Below are 16,463 nucleotides of genomic sequence, written 5' to 3'. Positions count from 1 at the left end.
AATGTAATATTTTGTTTATTTTTAATTGTAACAGTATTTATGGCCAGACTAACAATAAGTATTTCTACTTATTATAATTATTTAAAATACTTATTGTTATTATATAGAATAACCCTTCATTTGTTAAAATAAGATAAACTGTAGAATTTCTATAACAGGAGGAACAAACAGGGCTCACTGGGAAGACGTTACTGAAAATACACCTTTGACGTTTGTGAACGATTGTGTTTCCTTTACTACGACGGTATCGGCTAGATACTGGCTGATCGATTGGAGACACATCGAAGATGCTACGAAAATGGCTATTTTTCAATTCAAGAATTACTTTTTCTGTCTATATTAGAATCGAATCAACGAAAATGCGATTAATAACGTCTCGAAATCTCACAGCGCTATTAGAAAAGGTCAATTATAATACGATGTTCATATATCAAATGTTATTGGTATTTTTTTACCACATTAACGACTCCAAAACTGTGAGGATCTGGATAATTAACAAACTCATGATTCGAATGTAAATAAATACTTGGTAGACAGAAGGGTTCACATTTCATGATGTATCCGACGAGTTCCTTCTACTCTTCTTTACTTCATATATTCTTGTCAAAAAGCATTAAAAAAATTTAGTTATTTTTAAGGCTGTATCAAGTTTCCAATATGTATAAAAGAATAATCAATGCATCCACTACATGCTGATCTATTGCATTAGTGTGTTAGTCTAAAAGAATTCAATTGGAGAGATTTATTGTTTGTTTAATGTCCTAGGACCCCCAAGTAAGGCTGGTAGAGAGCTTCAACAGTATTTCGCTGAACGGTTTTGGGCTACGCGCTTTTCTTCGGGCCAGGTTAGTAAGATTGTCTTTATCTCCGCTGCCACAGTGCGCCACCAGGTCTGTTTGAGATGTGCCTACTTTGCGCTTGTCCCGAGAGATCCACTCATAGGCTTGTTAGATAGTTCTGGATGGCTACCGTCACATAACTATAGATCACCCAGCTTAGCTTGCGTGTTGGCGACTTTATGGCAAAGCAAACGCAAGCCATCACCGTAGTCTAGGTCATCCAGTTGATTGGAGAAACCCCACTCTGTAACGCGTGGCTTGCCGTCATTCACCTTGTGCATCACACCATTCAGACATATAAATGTAACCAGGAAACTGACATATTTAACCCAGGCAAGATACAGGAAAGAGGAGTGTAGAGGCAGAAAACCGTGACTGAAATCTGAAAAACCTTCCCTAGTGTTGTACCCTAGTTGTTGTATAATAACACTTATATTTTGTATTGGGCAGTTCTGTTTTCGGCTTAAGATGGACGCTTTCTTCTTTTAATGGAAGTTCTTCAAATACCTTCAGAACATAGTACTTGAAGAAGAAAAAAATCAGGGTACTCGTATTTATCATAACGTAAGAAATTTTATGATTAGGTAGATTATGTACATCTTAAATTAAAGTGTTGTAATGGAAAAAAATCATAAAAAACTTTACAATCTAGGAACGTGTGGCTTAAATTTTGTAACAAACGTTCTAAGAATTGTCACATTATAACATATTTCTAATGTACTAAGCGTAATAAAAAAAGCATTATAAATTTGACGGCAACATTACGTAACACAAATACTTATGCATGAAATACATTACGATTTGAATATTGAACGATATAAACGGTAATAAGCAGACCACAACTGTAGTCTAATCTCAGATAAAACGATGTACATTTTTTTAAGTAATACGAACAAGAAATTAGAATTATTTATAATTATTATTATTAATAATTAGGCTTATTCCGCTGAAATGTAGCATGAATACTTGCACATTATCATAATATGCCTTATTGTAAAAGTCAAGTGTTTCATACCAAAAATTAGATTGCACAGGTCTTTCTACTATGAAATTTATTGAATTAACACTATAAAACAATTTGAAATTGACGTTTTGCATGTCGTTAATAAACATATAGAAAAATAGAAGATCCAAGCATTCAGAGACTCCTGAAGAGGAAACGAAAGGCATAGTCGAGTGACTATGCGCATTTACGTCATGGATGTCTATAGGCTCCAGTAACCACTTAACACCAGGTGGGCTGTGAGCTCGTCCACCATCTAAGCAAAAAAAAAAAAGGTTTGAAAACAGGTGGCAGAGTTATACGGCAAACAGTTTGAATGTTCTATTAACTCAATAACTCAATATTGCATCGCAATACTGCAATTACGATGTTGGCAGACATGCCTCGATATTGTATAGCACCTGGAATGGTTGCGGACGCGCATATTGCACATACGTAAACGGGCTTGATATCGCAAGAACTGTAATTAATACACGCATACCCCTATTTCGAAATTGCGACAACTGTTACAATACAGCTTAAACTGAATACTTTGATTTTGTTTTTCAAAGGGAGGAGTCACGGCAAAACACTAAATATTACTAAAATTTAAAATTAAGGACGACTAAAATTTTCTTCGGTTTAATAGAACATAATTAAGATTGTCTAGATTTTTAAAATATATGTACATTCCATTTACAATGCTATATTCTTTGTATTAAATACAGATACTTACTAGTTACTACTAGATGCTTACTTACTAGTTACTTATACTTACAAATATTAATATTGTTATTAAAGATCAAATTCTTCAAATAGAAGCATATTCTTGTTTAATTGGAGAACCCAACCCAGAATTAAAATAAAAAAATACTAAACATTCCGGAAAATATTTTTATGGAGATATTTTAAGTTTTTAAGATTCGATCGGAAAAAATCGCCTGTAATTACATGAAAATTTACAATAAAGCAGAGGGAAATAGCATTAGGAGTGGTGCGATGATATTTCTATTCAATAGAGCTAGAGTAAATGGGAGACTTAATTAGCATTTGCAAAGCTGATGTATCAGGCAAACTTAGTTAAATAGTTCCTGAATAGGATAATCAGTACATATTCAAAAGTTCGATTTTTTTATTATTTCAAATCGATTATTACGTTAACTAATAATCAGTAATGCCGATTGCGGTGAATCGATGTAATATGAAAAAGTAAATTTGTTAGCGAGTGTTATTTCCGTTAAATTTTACTTTTTAGAACAGTTTCCGACGCATTGTATACTTAGAATATAGATAAAATATTTATTACAATATAGTATGTTATACATAATAAAATAATTTTCATTTCAAATTAGAAATACGGAAGACGCTCTCGATTCGGGGCGTATATATTTTTTTAAGTTCCTATGATTAAAAAGGACTAGTGTAGCTAGGGGTGTAGAAGAATGAAAGAAAAGTAGTGTGATTTTAAAAGTTTAATTATTTTTTATTTTATTTCTTTTAGGAATGGATTATCAAAATACAAAAGAAAATACAATTTGTTCGTGCGTTTTAGGTTTTTTGGTTTAGTTATAAAAACAATTCGTAATTAATGAAATGACTTTTTTATAACTCCATACACGAATATGTCTGTTACAAAGTCTTACAAATATATACTTTTTTATCATTGAGGGATTACTGGTGGCTCGAAGACCTTTCCAGTTTCACCAGGACAATTTGGCGAGCAAGGGCTCAGCCAGGAGGGATGAATTGGCCAAGAGGGGTGGATTGCTAACAGCAACCCGAGCGCCTCCAAAGGAGACTTAACAACTCAAGAGTAACTGCTTCGAGATTGAATCTACTACCGAATCGCGACACGCTGAGAACATCCAGCGAGAAACTCAGAGGGCTGACGTTAAAGTTAGGCACAAATATACTGTCCACTTGCTTTAAATATTAGTTTACTCTTATCACACTATATTATGGTCAAATCTATGTTTAAAATTTAAACAAATACGTTTCCCATTTAAGCGATTCAAATACTTATTAGGTTCCAATACATGCAATAATTATGTCAACTTTCCTATTTATAGTTGAATGTTCAAGTAATATTTCAACATTTAGAAAATAGAGAATTCATGAAAGCTCTGTAAATACGTCATATTGTTTTACCCGTATTTTCACTTTGCTTTAAACATAGCTTCAGTAAAGCTCCAAATGGCCGACACAATTAATGAAAGCGATTAATAAATTGCAATTGTAGAAAAAATCCCTTTGATGAAAGTGAAACTGGACGTCCGTTCCAGACCGAATTCCGGAAAATGGAACAGTGTTGGTAAACAAATATAGACCTGCAGTATTTGCATTGGAATCGAAAGTAATTTGTGAAAGTAATTAGCTTTTAATTTGTTTGAAACATTGTTTGAACACAAAACGTAGCCACTGAAATGTTATGGTGTAAGTAAGAAGTGCAAATAAGATTATTATATACTTTTTAAGAAATTCTTACAGGCAAATCTCTTAAAAACAATTTTAAGTCATATTTTAACATTTGTTGCAGCTGTCACACAAATTAATTGATATGAATAGGGACATATTTTTTTGTTATTAAAGTTCTTAAGCGTGTATATAATATATTATCCGAAAAATTGACTATGAGGGCAAGAAGCGCCCGCCGCTCGACTAAGGGGTTTTCTTTTCTATTGATTAACGGGTCTTATGTCAATTATAAGCAGTTTATGATGTCAATGTTTCATTATTTACTTAAAAATAAAGTATGAATGTGGCCATGTTTCTCACGATATATTAAATAAAATGACATGATGTCAAAGAATCTTATTGATAAGTATTACATGAAATAATGGACAAACGAATACGTAGTAGGAGTGCAAAAGTAAATTCGGAAAACGTTTTAATCAACTTTATATTACGAAGAATGAGGACGTTGTCACCTCGAGCGTAATTTTTTTTAATAATGAGATTAAAGCATGCAATTGATTAAATGAATATTTTAGAAAAACTATAACGATTGTTGATGATATAAAAGAAAGTGTGGGTAATGTAGTAGTGTGGTCATGTCATAAAAAGTAATATGGTTTTATGTTTTATGTTATATATTATTATGTTTTATTATAATGCTTTATTATAATGTCACTAAAAACTTCTTCCTATGTAATGTTAATAATAATCCACATGGTGAGTAATACTTACGATGAACAGCCTGCAAATAGCCTGCCAACGTAGCAAATTTTCGAAGTACTCTCATCATTTTTGGAACTACACCTGTAAACTACGAGTATAAGCAAGAAGACATGATGATATTCAGCAAAACACTCACCTGACACTCGTAACATGAGTGAACGGAGTAGGCCTGGTCGCAATCGTAACGACCGAGGATGTCGGCGAACTCATAATGCACGCGTGCGACCATTGCGTCTAGCCCAAGGATTTCATGCAGCGTGCGCTCGCAGGGCTCTCCGCCGATGAGCATGTCGGTGCGTGCGGCAGGATGCAGCACGGAAGCGGGCGAACGCTCGCAGCAGGTGCGCAGTCGCAGGTTCGTCAGACGACGCGCGCGTTCACTGGCTTCCAGCGCGCACAGGTACGGCACGTCGCGCTCCGTGAGCGCTTCGGCCGCGCCGCCGCTGCCGCTGCACGCCGTGCCCCCGCGGTCGCGCATCTCGCCCGCACCCTCTTCCTCCAGGTCGCACGCGCTCAGCCAGGGGTTGAGGCGCGCGAGCGGACTCACGGCCAGGCCCGCGGCCGCCATCAGCAGTAGCAGCAGCGGCGGCGCTCGCATGGCGGGGGCGGCGCCGCTAGCGGGGGCCGGCCCGCCGGGCGCGGCGCTGCCTCATACCGCATCGCGCATGGCGACCTACTCGCGCGGCCCGGGCCGCGGGGCCGCCGCGCGGGTTGGGCGCGCCGCCATGTCGCTCTCTCGCCGCTCGACTGACTCCCCCCGGGCGCGCATCGATCGCCCCGCGCCCCGCACCTGCCGCTGCGCGCGCTTATTTTCCCGTTATGTAACCCTGCGCGCGCATAAAGGGTTCCGCCCGCCCTCAACAGCGCCCTCTTACAGCCCAACACAGATATCCGCCTGCCCTATTCTGAGATAGTAAACCTACACTCGATGAAGTATCGTTAATATCATATAGATGGCACTGGTTTAAAACCGATGCGGACTTATTGAAGTTTTAAATTCACGTATCGTATTTATAATTTATCGATATATTTTAAGTTCATCAATCCGTAAATTTTCAATACCCTTCTTAAAAAAGTCAGGTCTACGGGAACCAACAAAGTCTTCTAAGGCATTTTATACTGCCTCTGGGGTATCATTTGTTTTTCCCGCCAAGAAGGTGTCCAAACTTTGGAATAAGTAGAAGTCTGTCGGGGCAAAATCTGGTGAGTCTGGACCTTAGTTCTTGTAGCTTAGAGACAGTCTGTTGTGCCTTATGAAGTCGAGCGTTGTCGTGTATGAGCAGCCGCTACGAGATATAAATTAAAGGTAGCCGGAGATTTGCAAGCTTCTCCATCATTGTATCCAATTACTCGCAAGGCACATTCACAGTAATGTTGGTGCCATTTGGTAAGAAGCTGTGACCATGACACCAAACAGCGACCAAGAATTTTTAGGGATATTTATTGTTTGAAGCAATATCTAGGCGTTGAGCCAGGGTCTAACCAATATGATGACCGCTTATTATTTATCAAAATAATCAATTATTCATCGCAAGTGACAGTGCGTTTCAAAATCAATTCGTTATGTATTGAGCAACACATACCTTGCCATTCATACCTTAACGCGTTCGTCGCGCTAGCGATTGTTTAGTTCGTGCGGCATCCACTTATCAAATTTTTTTACCTTGCAAATTAAACAGGAATGGACTAATATTGTTCTGATGCTAACGTGGAAAGCTGCTGAAGAATTCTATATTTATTTAATAAAGATCATTTGAATTTAAAATTTATTGAAATGAAATGAAATGCGTTTATTTAAGGCAACTTAAGCCCATAAAATTTCACATACAATTACATAACATCTTTATCAAAATATAATAAAATTAAAATTACAATTTATCAGAATGACTAAAAACAAAAACAAACAAAAATTAAACCAAATCAAATGAAACCGAATCAAAATTATTAAAATTAAGATTGTCAACTAAAAATATAAAATTAAAATTAATAAAGGAACTAATACAATAAATAATCAAATTATTGCTAGCCTTAGATTACCTACTTTCTTAAATGGGCTGTATTATAAAACAGCAACTTTATAGGTAGACCTATTTATTAGCAAACTACCTGAACAAAACTGATAGCAGATTATTTGCTAAGCTAAGCTATACATAAGTGATTAGTATTTTAGCTAATTTATTACATTTTATGAACCCGAATTCTAAAGTGAATACAGCTCACAGATGTCTCCCATTCGTCATCACCTTAGACCATAAACTACTAGACATACGGGTCAGCTGATTTCTGATTGTATTAGGTACATTAACGATGATGCAAAAAAATCATTTAACGAGATGAAAATTTTCGATCACGATTTCGTTGTTGCCCGTTCGTGTCATATTTATTTCTGGGCGTTAGTTTATCCTCACCCAACGTTTGGTAACCCTAGGATGGTATGTAGAAATTAAACAGCGAATCCGATATCCCACTGAGCAACGATTCCGTCTTCGCTTTCTGCACTAAAGCGTGGAATCCTCGACGAGAAGCAGCACTCAGAAAAGGCAAATAGCGTTGACACCTCTAAATTAACTCTACGGATCTACGACAACACCATCAGAGACCTTTAAACGTATTAAAACATATATTAAAATGGGCATAAAGTCCTGCAACTGATCGATTGATTAAATAAGACTTTTTCAACCCCGACTCTGAAGTATAGTTTTTACGTTTATTCTGATGAAAATTAGTCATTGCCGAAAATAGTCATAATAGGTTGAGGGAAAAGTTTCTTCGCATTTTTGGAGAAAATTCACAACATTTTTATTTACATTTAACTAAAGTAAGTAGGTAACCACTGTGTTCGATAACTTTTTGCCATCTTGTAGGTAGGGACATGATCCCATTGCTATAGAAATTTTGGGGCTTCTGATCAAAATACCGCGACAATTGGTTTTGGCAGTCCTCTCGTGATGTTAACCTGATACTGCCTAAAGAATTCTGAAGAGACCAAAACAGGTGGAAATCTGAAGGTGCAAGTTCAGGACCTTACGGCGGATGCATTAACGCCTCCCAGCCAAGCTCTCTTAATTTTTGCTGAGTGGCTAAAGATATGTGAGGTCTAGCGTTATCATGATGAAAAACCACACCCCTTCTGTTGATTAATTCCGGTCGCTTTCTCTCAACTTCTGGCTTTAATCTCATCAGTTGTTCGCAGTAGAGTTCAGAATCGATGGTCCTGCCTGGTGGTAACAGCTCATAATGAATAATGCCATTCCAATCCCATTACACACACAGCATTACCTTGTTGTGAGTTAACCCGGGCTTCGTCACTAACTGTCTGGTCACACCAGTTATCAGCTTCTTCCAAAATGGGTCGGTTTCATTACGTCGTAATAAAGAATTACAAATGAGTACACGGTTCATTAGGTTTCTTTCAGTAAGCTCGTGAGGTACCCAAATATCGAGCTTTTTTGTGTACCCGGTTTTTTTCAAATGCGCCAAAACTGTTTTGTGGTCAATTCCCAGTTCTTCTGCTACGTCATAACTACTGATATGCCGATCTTGCTCCACTTTTTCAAAAATGGCATCCATTTTATCCGTAATAGGGCGACCAGAGCGACGTGCACCTTTGACATCAAAATTTCCGGATTGAAAACGCTTAAACCTTTGTGCTACTCTCACAGACACTGCACTGGGTCCATGAACCTCGCAAATTTTTTTCGCCGCTTGCGTTGCATTTTTACCCTTTTTGTAGTAAAATTTTAAAATGTATCGAATTTCTTCATTAGATTCACTCATCTTGACAGTACGAAATATAAATAAAAATCACACATAAAATTTTCCTAATTTGAATTTAAAATTATTTTCTTTAAAATTTAAGCTTTTAATGATACCAAAACCAGCCAGATACAAATAATATAGGCAAAGAGATTTTATTACAAGTTCATACATTACTATATTGCGAAAAGACTTTTCCCCAACCTATTAGAACAGTCCGTATCCAATCGTGTAGATATCCAAATTCTAGGGCACAGTACTCGAGTTGTCTAAAAAATACACTTCGTGTCCAGGTGTCAAAATTACACTTAGTTTGTAGAAAAAAGTATGAAATGTACTATATAATATTTTACTTTACTATATAATACTTAATTTATAATACTTTATAAAATACTTTGAGTGGCTTCAAGTAAAATTGATGATTTATATTTCGTCGGCTGTTATAATAAAATGAATAATCATCGATGTATCATCTTCATGGATTATTTGGAGTACTACCTGTGCAAAAAATGTCAGAAAACGCAGACCGAGCTAAAGTCTCCTCGCATATTATCTTTAAATTTTCAAGTTTAATTGCATAGACGAGTGAACGAGCTTACGGCTCACCCGGTGTTGTGTTGTTACCTGTATTCTTAGTGCGGGTTTTTAACGTTCTCAAATTTTTATGCAGTTGGAGCAGCACCCCTAGCGGCAAACGTAGGCAAACGTTTCAACTCCATACAAATTTGAGTTAACTTTTACGATATCGAGATCGTTAAAAAACTCGCACTAAGCACACGGAGCCCATAGACGTCACAATACTAATGCAGTCACTGACTTTGAATATTGGTGTATATTATCTCAATTATACTTATAGTAATTACAATGATTGCGGGTTAGATTTTTATTACACAATGTTTTCCTTCAACTTGGAAATCATTAATGAACAAATTTTTTTATTGCCCTTGTAGACAGACGAGCATACGGCCCACCTGATGGTGAGTGGTTAGCGTCGCCCATGGACTTCAGCAATGCCAGGGGCAGAGCCAAGCCGCTGCCTACCGCTTAATACTCTCCACAAGCCTCTTTTAAAGAAGGACAAGTCATAGCGCTCGGGAAACACCCTGGAGGGGAGCTCATCATAGCTGGATGGTACGTGGCAAAAAAGACCTCTGGAAACGCACTGTCGATGAACGCAGCGGTTCCAGATAATATGGATGAACTCTGCTCCGTAATTAGATATTGGTAGTGACTGATAATTCTATAAAATTACCCTACTTATGCAATTTTTTTATAAAATACACCCTATCAATAGAAGGTCAATAAGTCCCCGAGTTAATCGATTGTGACATACTGTGGCGGGTAGCCATCATAGAACGCAAGATAATTGACAGATGCCTGAATCTCGCTTACGACATTTTCAAGATAAAGCGCATATATACAAGTTCCGAACAACAACGTTCGGACCGTCGGTTTACCGAGCAATATCACCCGCTCGGTGGAAGATCTTCCCTTTGTCGTCTAATCCCCCCCAAAATACGATAGAGTAGAAATCGTAAGGATCGTTATTTCAGCCGTTTGGTTAGAGAACCTAGTGCTTAGAATTCAGTACTGTTTCACATTGAACACATTTGAACAGTAATTAATATTAAAAGTAAGTACAGAGCATACAGCATTTAAAACTACGAATTCACTTGGGTTTTATTTAGTTCTCGTTAAAAGCCAAGGACTGTGATCGATGAGTAATCTGAATTGTTATTATTTCATTAAACCTATGCCAATCCTATATACGATATCCATCTTGCCATATACGTATTGTGACGAGCATTAAGTAACATAATATAATACGACTAGACCACCCAGACCAATAGCAATTAGTTATTTTTAGGTTTAAGTTATACGGCGTAATAAATACAAACCAAGCTATTTTTTTAAAATTAATTCCGAAAAGTTTTTACAACGTTTTGCTGTATTAACATGGCATTAATTGATGTCATAATTAGACTGGCAGTATACGAATTATTTAATGAGTAAACATGTAACTTACGTGGTATGATTGTGCATCTCTGTCGCTCGTGAAGCTGAGTGAGATAGTGGAGACTACGGAGGTCTCTCTTGTACAATCATGACGCAATAATGCTTACGCGCATAGCCGACGAGTGCATTCACTCTTAAGCGTGTCTCTCGCTTACAACGCACAACAACTTAGATACATATAATTTGTAAAACTTAGAAATATTTAAGGGTGTGTGATATTATTAAAACAAGATACGAGTGTTGTGTTCTACAATATAACTCAAGACTTAAACCTCTGTTCGAAGGTTAATTTCATCACTGACAATGGACGCGACGAGTAAGTAAAATACGTTTAGTAGTAGGCATAGAAGTAGTACGTATACTAAATGTTGAATCTTTTTAAATCATTGTAAGAAATACGTACCTACCGCTTTAGCTCATAATGTTTTGTCTTTGTGAAATCTTAAGCTTTCTAATAGCATTACTTTGTTTGTTATTGGTTGTTCTGTCTCTTTTATTTCTACATCACCTTGCGAATAATTAACCATAAACACAATCTAATGATTTAAGTTCACCTATCTGATTATAATATAATATCGTTCTCCTCATTATTTTTCTTCGCAACGATGTTGAAGGCTGTTTAATAAAGAATTTCATTAAAATATTTTGTCGTCCGAAGCAAGGTTCAGATTCAAGTTGATCTACCCGCTAAAATTTGAAATAACATTGAAAGTAGTTGAAATGTACTTGAAATCATGTTTGTTGATTGCTCTTAGTTGTACAGAAAAGTGGATTAACAAAAATTATCGCCTCTGGCCCTTCTCTCCGTAGTTAAACGTTTTACCAATTTTTATGTCTAATTTGAAATGTTTTAAATAAATTTTTTCGTCGGGAGCGGCCAGTTAGTTTTTGTGTGATATTCAAAAGAAATAATAAACGAATATCCAAGCCCATAAACAAATAACAAATGATTTATTTGTACGATTGTTGCACATATTTCTTTATTATCTTCTCAAATCTTCTGCATTATAATAAAAAAATATCTGTCCCTTTTTTACGCCTTGCTCATTCAATCGTCTTTGCCATCCTTTCTCTGTCAAGTGTCATTTCTGCTCTGTTTGTCATTCTCTTTTCCCTTTCTTACCGTTTTCTCTCAGTCACATCGTAGCGCTCTGTTCATACTCTTTTATACGTTCCATTCTTACAAATCCTACATAAAAATATGTTTCGTAAAAGAGGACGATTCTAATTGAACAAAATGTCTACCCTAAATTATTCACTAAATGTCGTAAATAAGTGCATATTATATGGATTATTAAAAAAATATGCACATTAATATTACAACCATGACATAATTCAAGAGAGTATTGATCAAATGACCATAAAGTGTAAGGTATTTGTAATGCTTACTTAAATTAATAATATAACACATTCCTCGCGTAAAGTTAAAGCGTCATAAAATAATGAAGTTATAACAACGAAATATCAACCGTCCACGTAAGCACAATTGAAATAAAAAACCTTAATAATGTCGATATTATGTTGAATTTAATATGATAATTTTATTAGTCTGAATAAATTTAATTAAGGTCAAATTATTTTCCATAAAAAATACGTACGTATTACGCATCTACCTATTCTAATTTACATGCGACCTTCGGATTACCCAATGTCTGCATAATTTAGAAAATAAAATGGTTGTAGAACCAGCTAATCCGTGTCTAGAAATAAACGATTACTATATGTTATAGGTTCTGTATAGATTTATACGTGTCACGTTCTAGTTTCAGTACGATGTTCCCTTTTTAACGTGATAACATAGCGCAGCCATTATTTTGATGAGTTAATATTACACAAACAAATAGATTTATAATTTTAAAACATAGACGCTTTATCGGAACTTCCAATACTTCCAATACGCTGTACATTCGAGTTGCAGTGGTTATTTTCAATTCTCACAGAACCTTGTACGATTATTGTCACGCCCTGAATAGCACGAGTTTGATTTCAAAATTGTTCGTTATAAGCATTTAAAAATGAATATTATCACAAAACTGTTCTATACTATTCTGTAATACCGTACAAACATTAATGTTCACTAAACTGCTAACCTTACATGTATATAAATCGTTAAATATACATATAAACATTGACCATATATTTGAGCGCTAACATTTTCGGAAATCTCCGGAAAGATATTACAAATTAACATTTACAAAATTCTTCCTAATATCTCGATGGGGCTTACTACTAACCTTTAACGATAACATATATTTTAGTCAAAGCTTCACAATTGCAATGAATTCATGGGAAAGGCTTCATTAGAATTAACAAAAAACCTTCAAGCCTTCAAGTTAGTCTTGTTTGTTTGTAGAACTTTAAAATGTATTATAGATTCGCATGCTCGTAGTAGGCACCATGAACGGCGAGGAAGACGCCATCGTCAACGCAGACATAACCAACAGCCTCACAGCAATGTACCAGAGCAACCCTCAAACTGTGTACCGTTCCACGAACGCGAATTCGGTAAAACAAATCATAAACAAAAATTTCAGACCAAAGTTCACACTTTCCGCCGAACGAAACCAATTTATGAATTTCCATTTTGATGTGATATTATATTCTAAGTGCTTAACGTTTTATAGTAAACAGTAATATTACGATTTACAGTGGAAAATAAAATGGGATTACCGCCACCATATGAACAATCGGTACCGAATCCAGCTCCGCCTCCTTCGTACTTTGGCAATAATCCACCACCGCCTGCCGGTTTCGTTGCTCCCGAAGCACCTCCGCGTACTACAGTGATAACATCACCCCAAGCACCGGCAGGACCACCAGGAAAGCTAGGCCCAGGGCCAACGGGCACTACGTGTCAAACGTGCAACAAAACAGTAGTCACCAGAGTGGACTATGTTCCAAATAACAGAACACACATTATATCGGCAGCTCTCTGTATTTTAGCTGGGTAAGTCTGGTATTCTCAAGTTTCACCTATATATCTTTATTTTCACCAAATAGTAGATATAAACCCATTCTAGTAAAGGTTAATTTTTAGAAGTTTATAATATTGTGTTACCAAATCGCAACTGTTACACTGCAGTAATTGTGGATACGTATTTGTTTTCTACACTAAAGAATTGTGCTTTATATTTGGAACAAATATTAATGAATAAAGTGAAAACTTTGATGCAACCGATCCGTAAGGTATCGTTTCATGCTTCGAAAGACATGCAAAAAGTATCATTTCTCAGAGGCAGTCATTGACCCGTTCACGTCAAAGACCGACTTTATAGCTCCTCCGCAACAAGGGGACTCTTCTCAGACCGGTTTTGCTATTACTAGAATCATCTACTTCGTATTTTAAATCAGAACTTTGATTAATGATATCTCAGTCATTATTTTCTCGCATAAAAATGCAAAAAAAAAACAAGCAAAAACGTTTTATTTGAGATTATTTCGAACTATATTTAGCTCATTGAAACTTCTTCCGTTGTGAGAGAAATGCAAAATGTGAGAGTAAATTAAAAATACTATCAGAATAACGCGGATAAAACAAGGCGTGATCTTGTATTTCATCCTGGAGTTCAAATTAGGTCTGGAATGAACTTCCCTCGACAGAATATTCTGTGTGGCATAGCACATGTTATTCTTCAATCGAAAGTTCAAAATTATCTTCTCGGTAAGAAGCAGCAACTTTGCTGCGCCACCATTATTGTCAACGGTAATCTGCAATGATAACCGGTAACGAAATGGCAATAAATAAATTAATTAATCCGTCTTTGTTTGTGAGTACAAATTCGGTGCAGGTGTAATGTCAAGATGTAGGGATGTGAAAATAGTTACACGCCATGGAAACATGTATCAATAATTAGTGATGCACAGTGTGCACACAGAGGTGCACACATGGAACAACCATTTTTTTATTTTATTGCTTGCATGGATAGACGAGCTCACAGCCACAGCCCACCTGGTGTTAAGTGGTTACTGGAGCCCATAGACAACTACAACGTAAATGCGCCACCATCCTTGAGATATAAGTTCTAAGGTCTCAGTATAGTTACAACGGATGCCCCACCCTTCAAACCGAAAAGCGTTACAGCTTCACGGCAAAAATAGGCAGGGCGGTGGTACCTACCCGTGCGAACTCACAAGAGGTCCTACCACCAGTAATTACGCAAATTATAATTTTGCGGGTTTGATTTTTACTACACGATGTTATTCTTTCACCGTAGAAGTCAATCTTGAACATTTGTCAAGTATGTATTTCATTAGAAATACTTGATACCCGCCTGTGGAATTCGAACACCGTTGCATCGCTAGATACGAATGAACCGGACATCTTATCCTTTAAGCCACGACGACCATTTGTTCCTAACACAACAAAAAAAAAAAAAAAAATCATAAAACGCCTATACAAGAACAAAATAATATGAATCTTAATATTTACAAACCGACTAATGTTCATTCTTTATCTTAGCCTAGATAAACATACAACATTTTCAAGATTGTTTAATTTTGATTTTTTTCAGATGCTGTTGCGGGTGTTTCGTTCCGTATTGCATGAGATCGTGTAAAACAGCCAATCATTACTGTCCTCAATGTAAAGCATTCGTCGGTGCTTTCACCCCATCTTAGATTTATTTGGCAAAAAATATTCCTAGATCATTATTCCGTAACACTTGTAAGCTAGTTAAATATTTTCATATTGTCCTCGAAATACAAGTTAATTTTTGTAGGATTTTGATCTCGTTGATTTGAAAATAAAAGATTTAAAGGTACGTTGTTAAAAACAAACAAGCTACTAAAGTTTGGCGGATGTTTTTCTTCATTTCCAATATCATCGTAAATAAGTTGGGTGCAAATTAACTTTATGCAAATGTAATTTAGAAATATGTATTTTAATTTTCGCACGTACACGTATAGCAAGGCGTGCTGTGAACTACGACAATAACCTAAGAGCAGGTGGCTTTTGAGTGATCTATACTGGCAAAAGTATCAAATTCCGTGACCGAATTTTTTTCTTTCAAACTTAAAACAAATAATAATTTTCGGGAACACGTCAAGGAACGAATATTATATGAAATGAATGAAATGATATGAATATTACAACACTACTATTTAACAGTGAGGTCCTCATATAGCCAATTAAATTTTATTCTATTATTTAATGCGTGGTTACGAATTATCATTATTGTAGCGGTCGAATTTTATTTTATTTAAAAGTAAGTAAATTATACCTTAGCCTTTAATGGTTGGTTGGTTGGTTCAACGAAGAGGGAATTAATTGAAATAAGAATAAAATTAATGTAACATTATAATAATCCATTAGTTAAGCGTTTGTTTATTATCTGTGATACTATTTCTCAGACAATGTAATTTTGTAACGGTCATTTTAAATAGAATTTTTAGATTTATACAGAATAAATACATTTGTTTAAAATGCAGCGTAAATTTATTTATCTTCAACTTTTTTGTTTATAGAACGTGCATTAAAGCCGTTTGCAAACAAAAACTGCTAACGAAATATAGTTTTATTAATGTATAGAAAGAGCTAACTTAACGCGTGGTTTGTAGACACGCTGAAAGGAAAGCCTTACCTAAAACAGAACCTTACCTAACACAAAAAATCTCATACTTCAGTTTATATAGTATATAGACGAGATATACTTGTCGTTTAACTTCTATATATTTTGAAATATAATCAATAGATA

The 16,463-nt window shown here is 35.9% G+C and overlaps 2 protein-coding genes across 4 annotated transcripts in view; one reads left to right on the top strand and one right to left on the bottom strand.

The window, feature by feature from the left end:
• LOC105842004 (uncharacterized) overlaps positions 1-5,762 on the bottom strand; it is a 61,837-nt gene extending 56,075 nt beyond the window's left edge. Inside the window, exon 1 of the mRNA XM_038015973.2 lies at positions 5,135-5,762. Coding sequence (XP_037871901.1) covers positions 5,135-5,596 — 462 coding nt within the window. The 5' untranslated portion in view covers positions 5,597-5,762. The remainder of the gene's footprint in view (positions 1-5,134) is intronic.
• A 4,330-nt stretch (positions 5,763-10,092) lies between these two features.
• On the top strand, positions 10,093-16,192 carry LOC101736893 (lipopolysaccharide-induced tumor necrosis factor-alpha factor homolog). Of its 3 annotated transcripts, none has more exons than XM_021349582.3 (4): positions 10,093-12,137; positions 13,144-13,275; positions 13,420-13,717; positions 15,282-16,192. In XM_021349582.3, the coding sequence occupies exons 1-4, from the start codon at positions 12,125-12,127 to the stop codon at positions 15,385-15,387; spliced, it is 549 nt and encodes a 182-aa protein (XP_021205257.1). In that variant the 5' UTR covers positions 10,093-12,124; the 3' UTR covers positions 15,388-16,192. The 3 variants fall into 3 exon arrangements, with proteins under 3 accessions (XP_021205257.1, XP_004928516.1, XP_004928515.1); XM_004928458.5 differs by having other exon boundaries at positions 10,547-11,086; XM_004928459.5 differs by lacking the exon at positions 13,144-13,275 and having other exon boundaries at positions 10,537-11,086.
• Positions 16,193-16,463: the final 271 nt, after the last annotated feature.

Source organism: Bombyx mori, chromosome 15, assembly GCF_030269925.1.
Source record: "Bombyx mori chromosome 15, ASM3026992v2".
NCBI lineage: Eukaryota > Metazoa > Arthropoda > Insecta > Lepidoptera > Bombycidae > Bombyx > Bombyx mori.
Note: the sequence above shows the minus strand (reverse complement) of the source record. Positions and strands in the feature narration are given on the sequence as shown.

Excerpts from the sequence above, each read along its gene's own strand:
- LOC101736893 (XM_021349582.3), top strand. Across the intron at positions 13,276-13,419 it reads GTTCCACGAACGCGAATTCG|TGGAAAATAAAATGGGATTA; the intron begins GTAAAACAAATC and ends TACGATTTACAG. Across the intron at positions 13,718-15,281 it reads GCTCTCTGTATTTTAGCTGG|ATGCTGTTGCGGGTGTTTCG; the intron begins GTAAGTCTGGTA and ends GATTTTTTTCAG.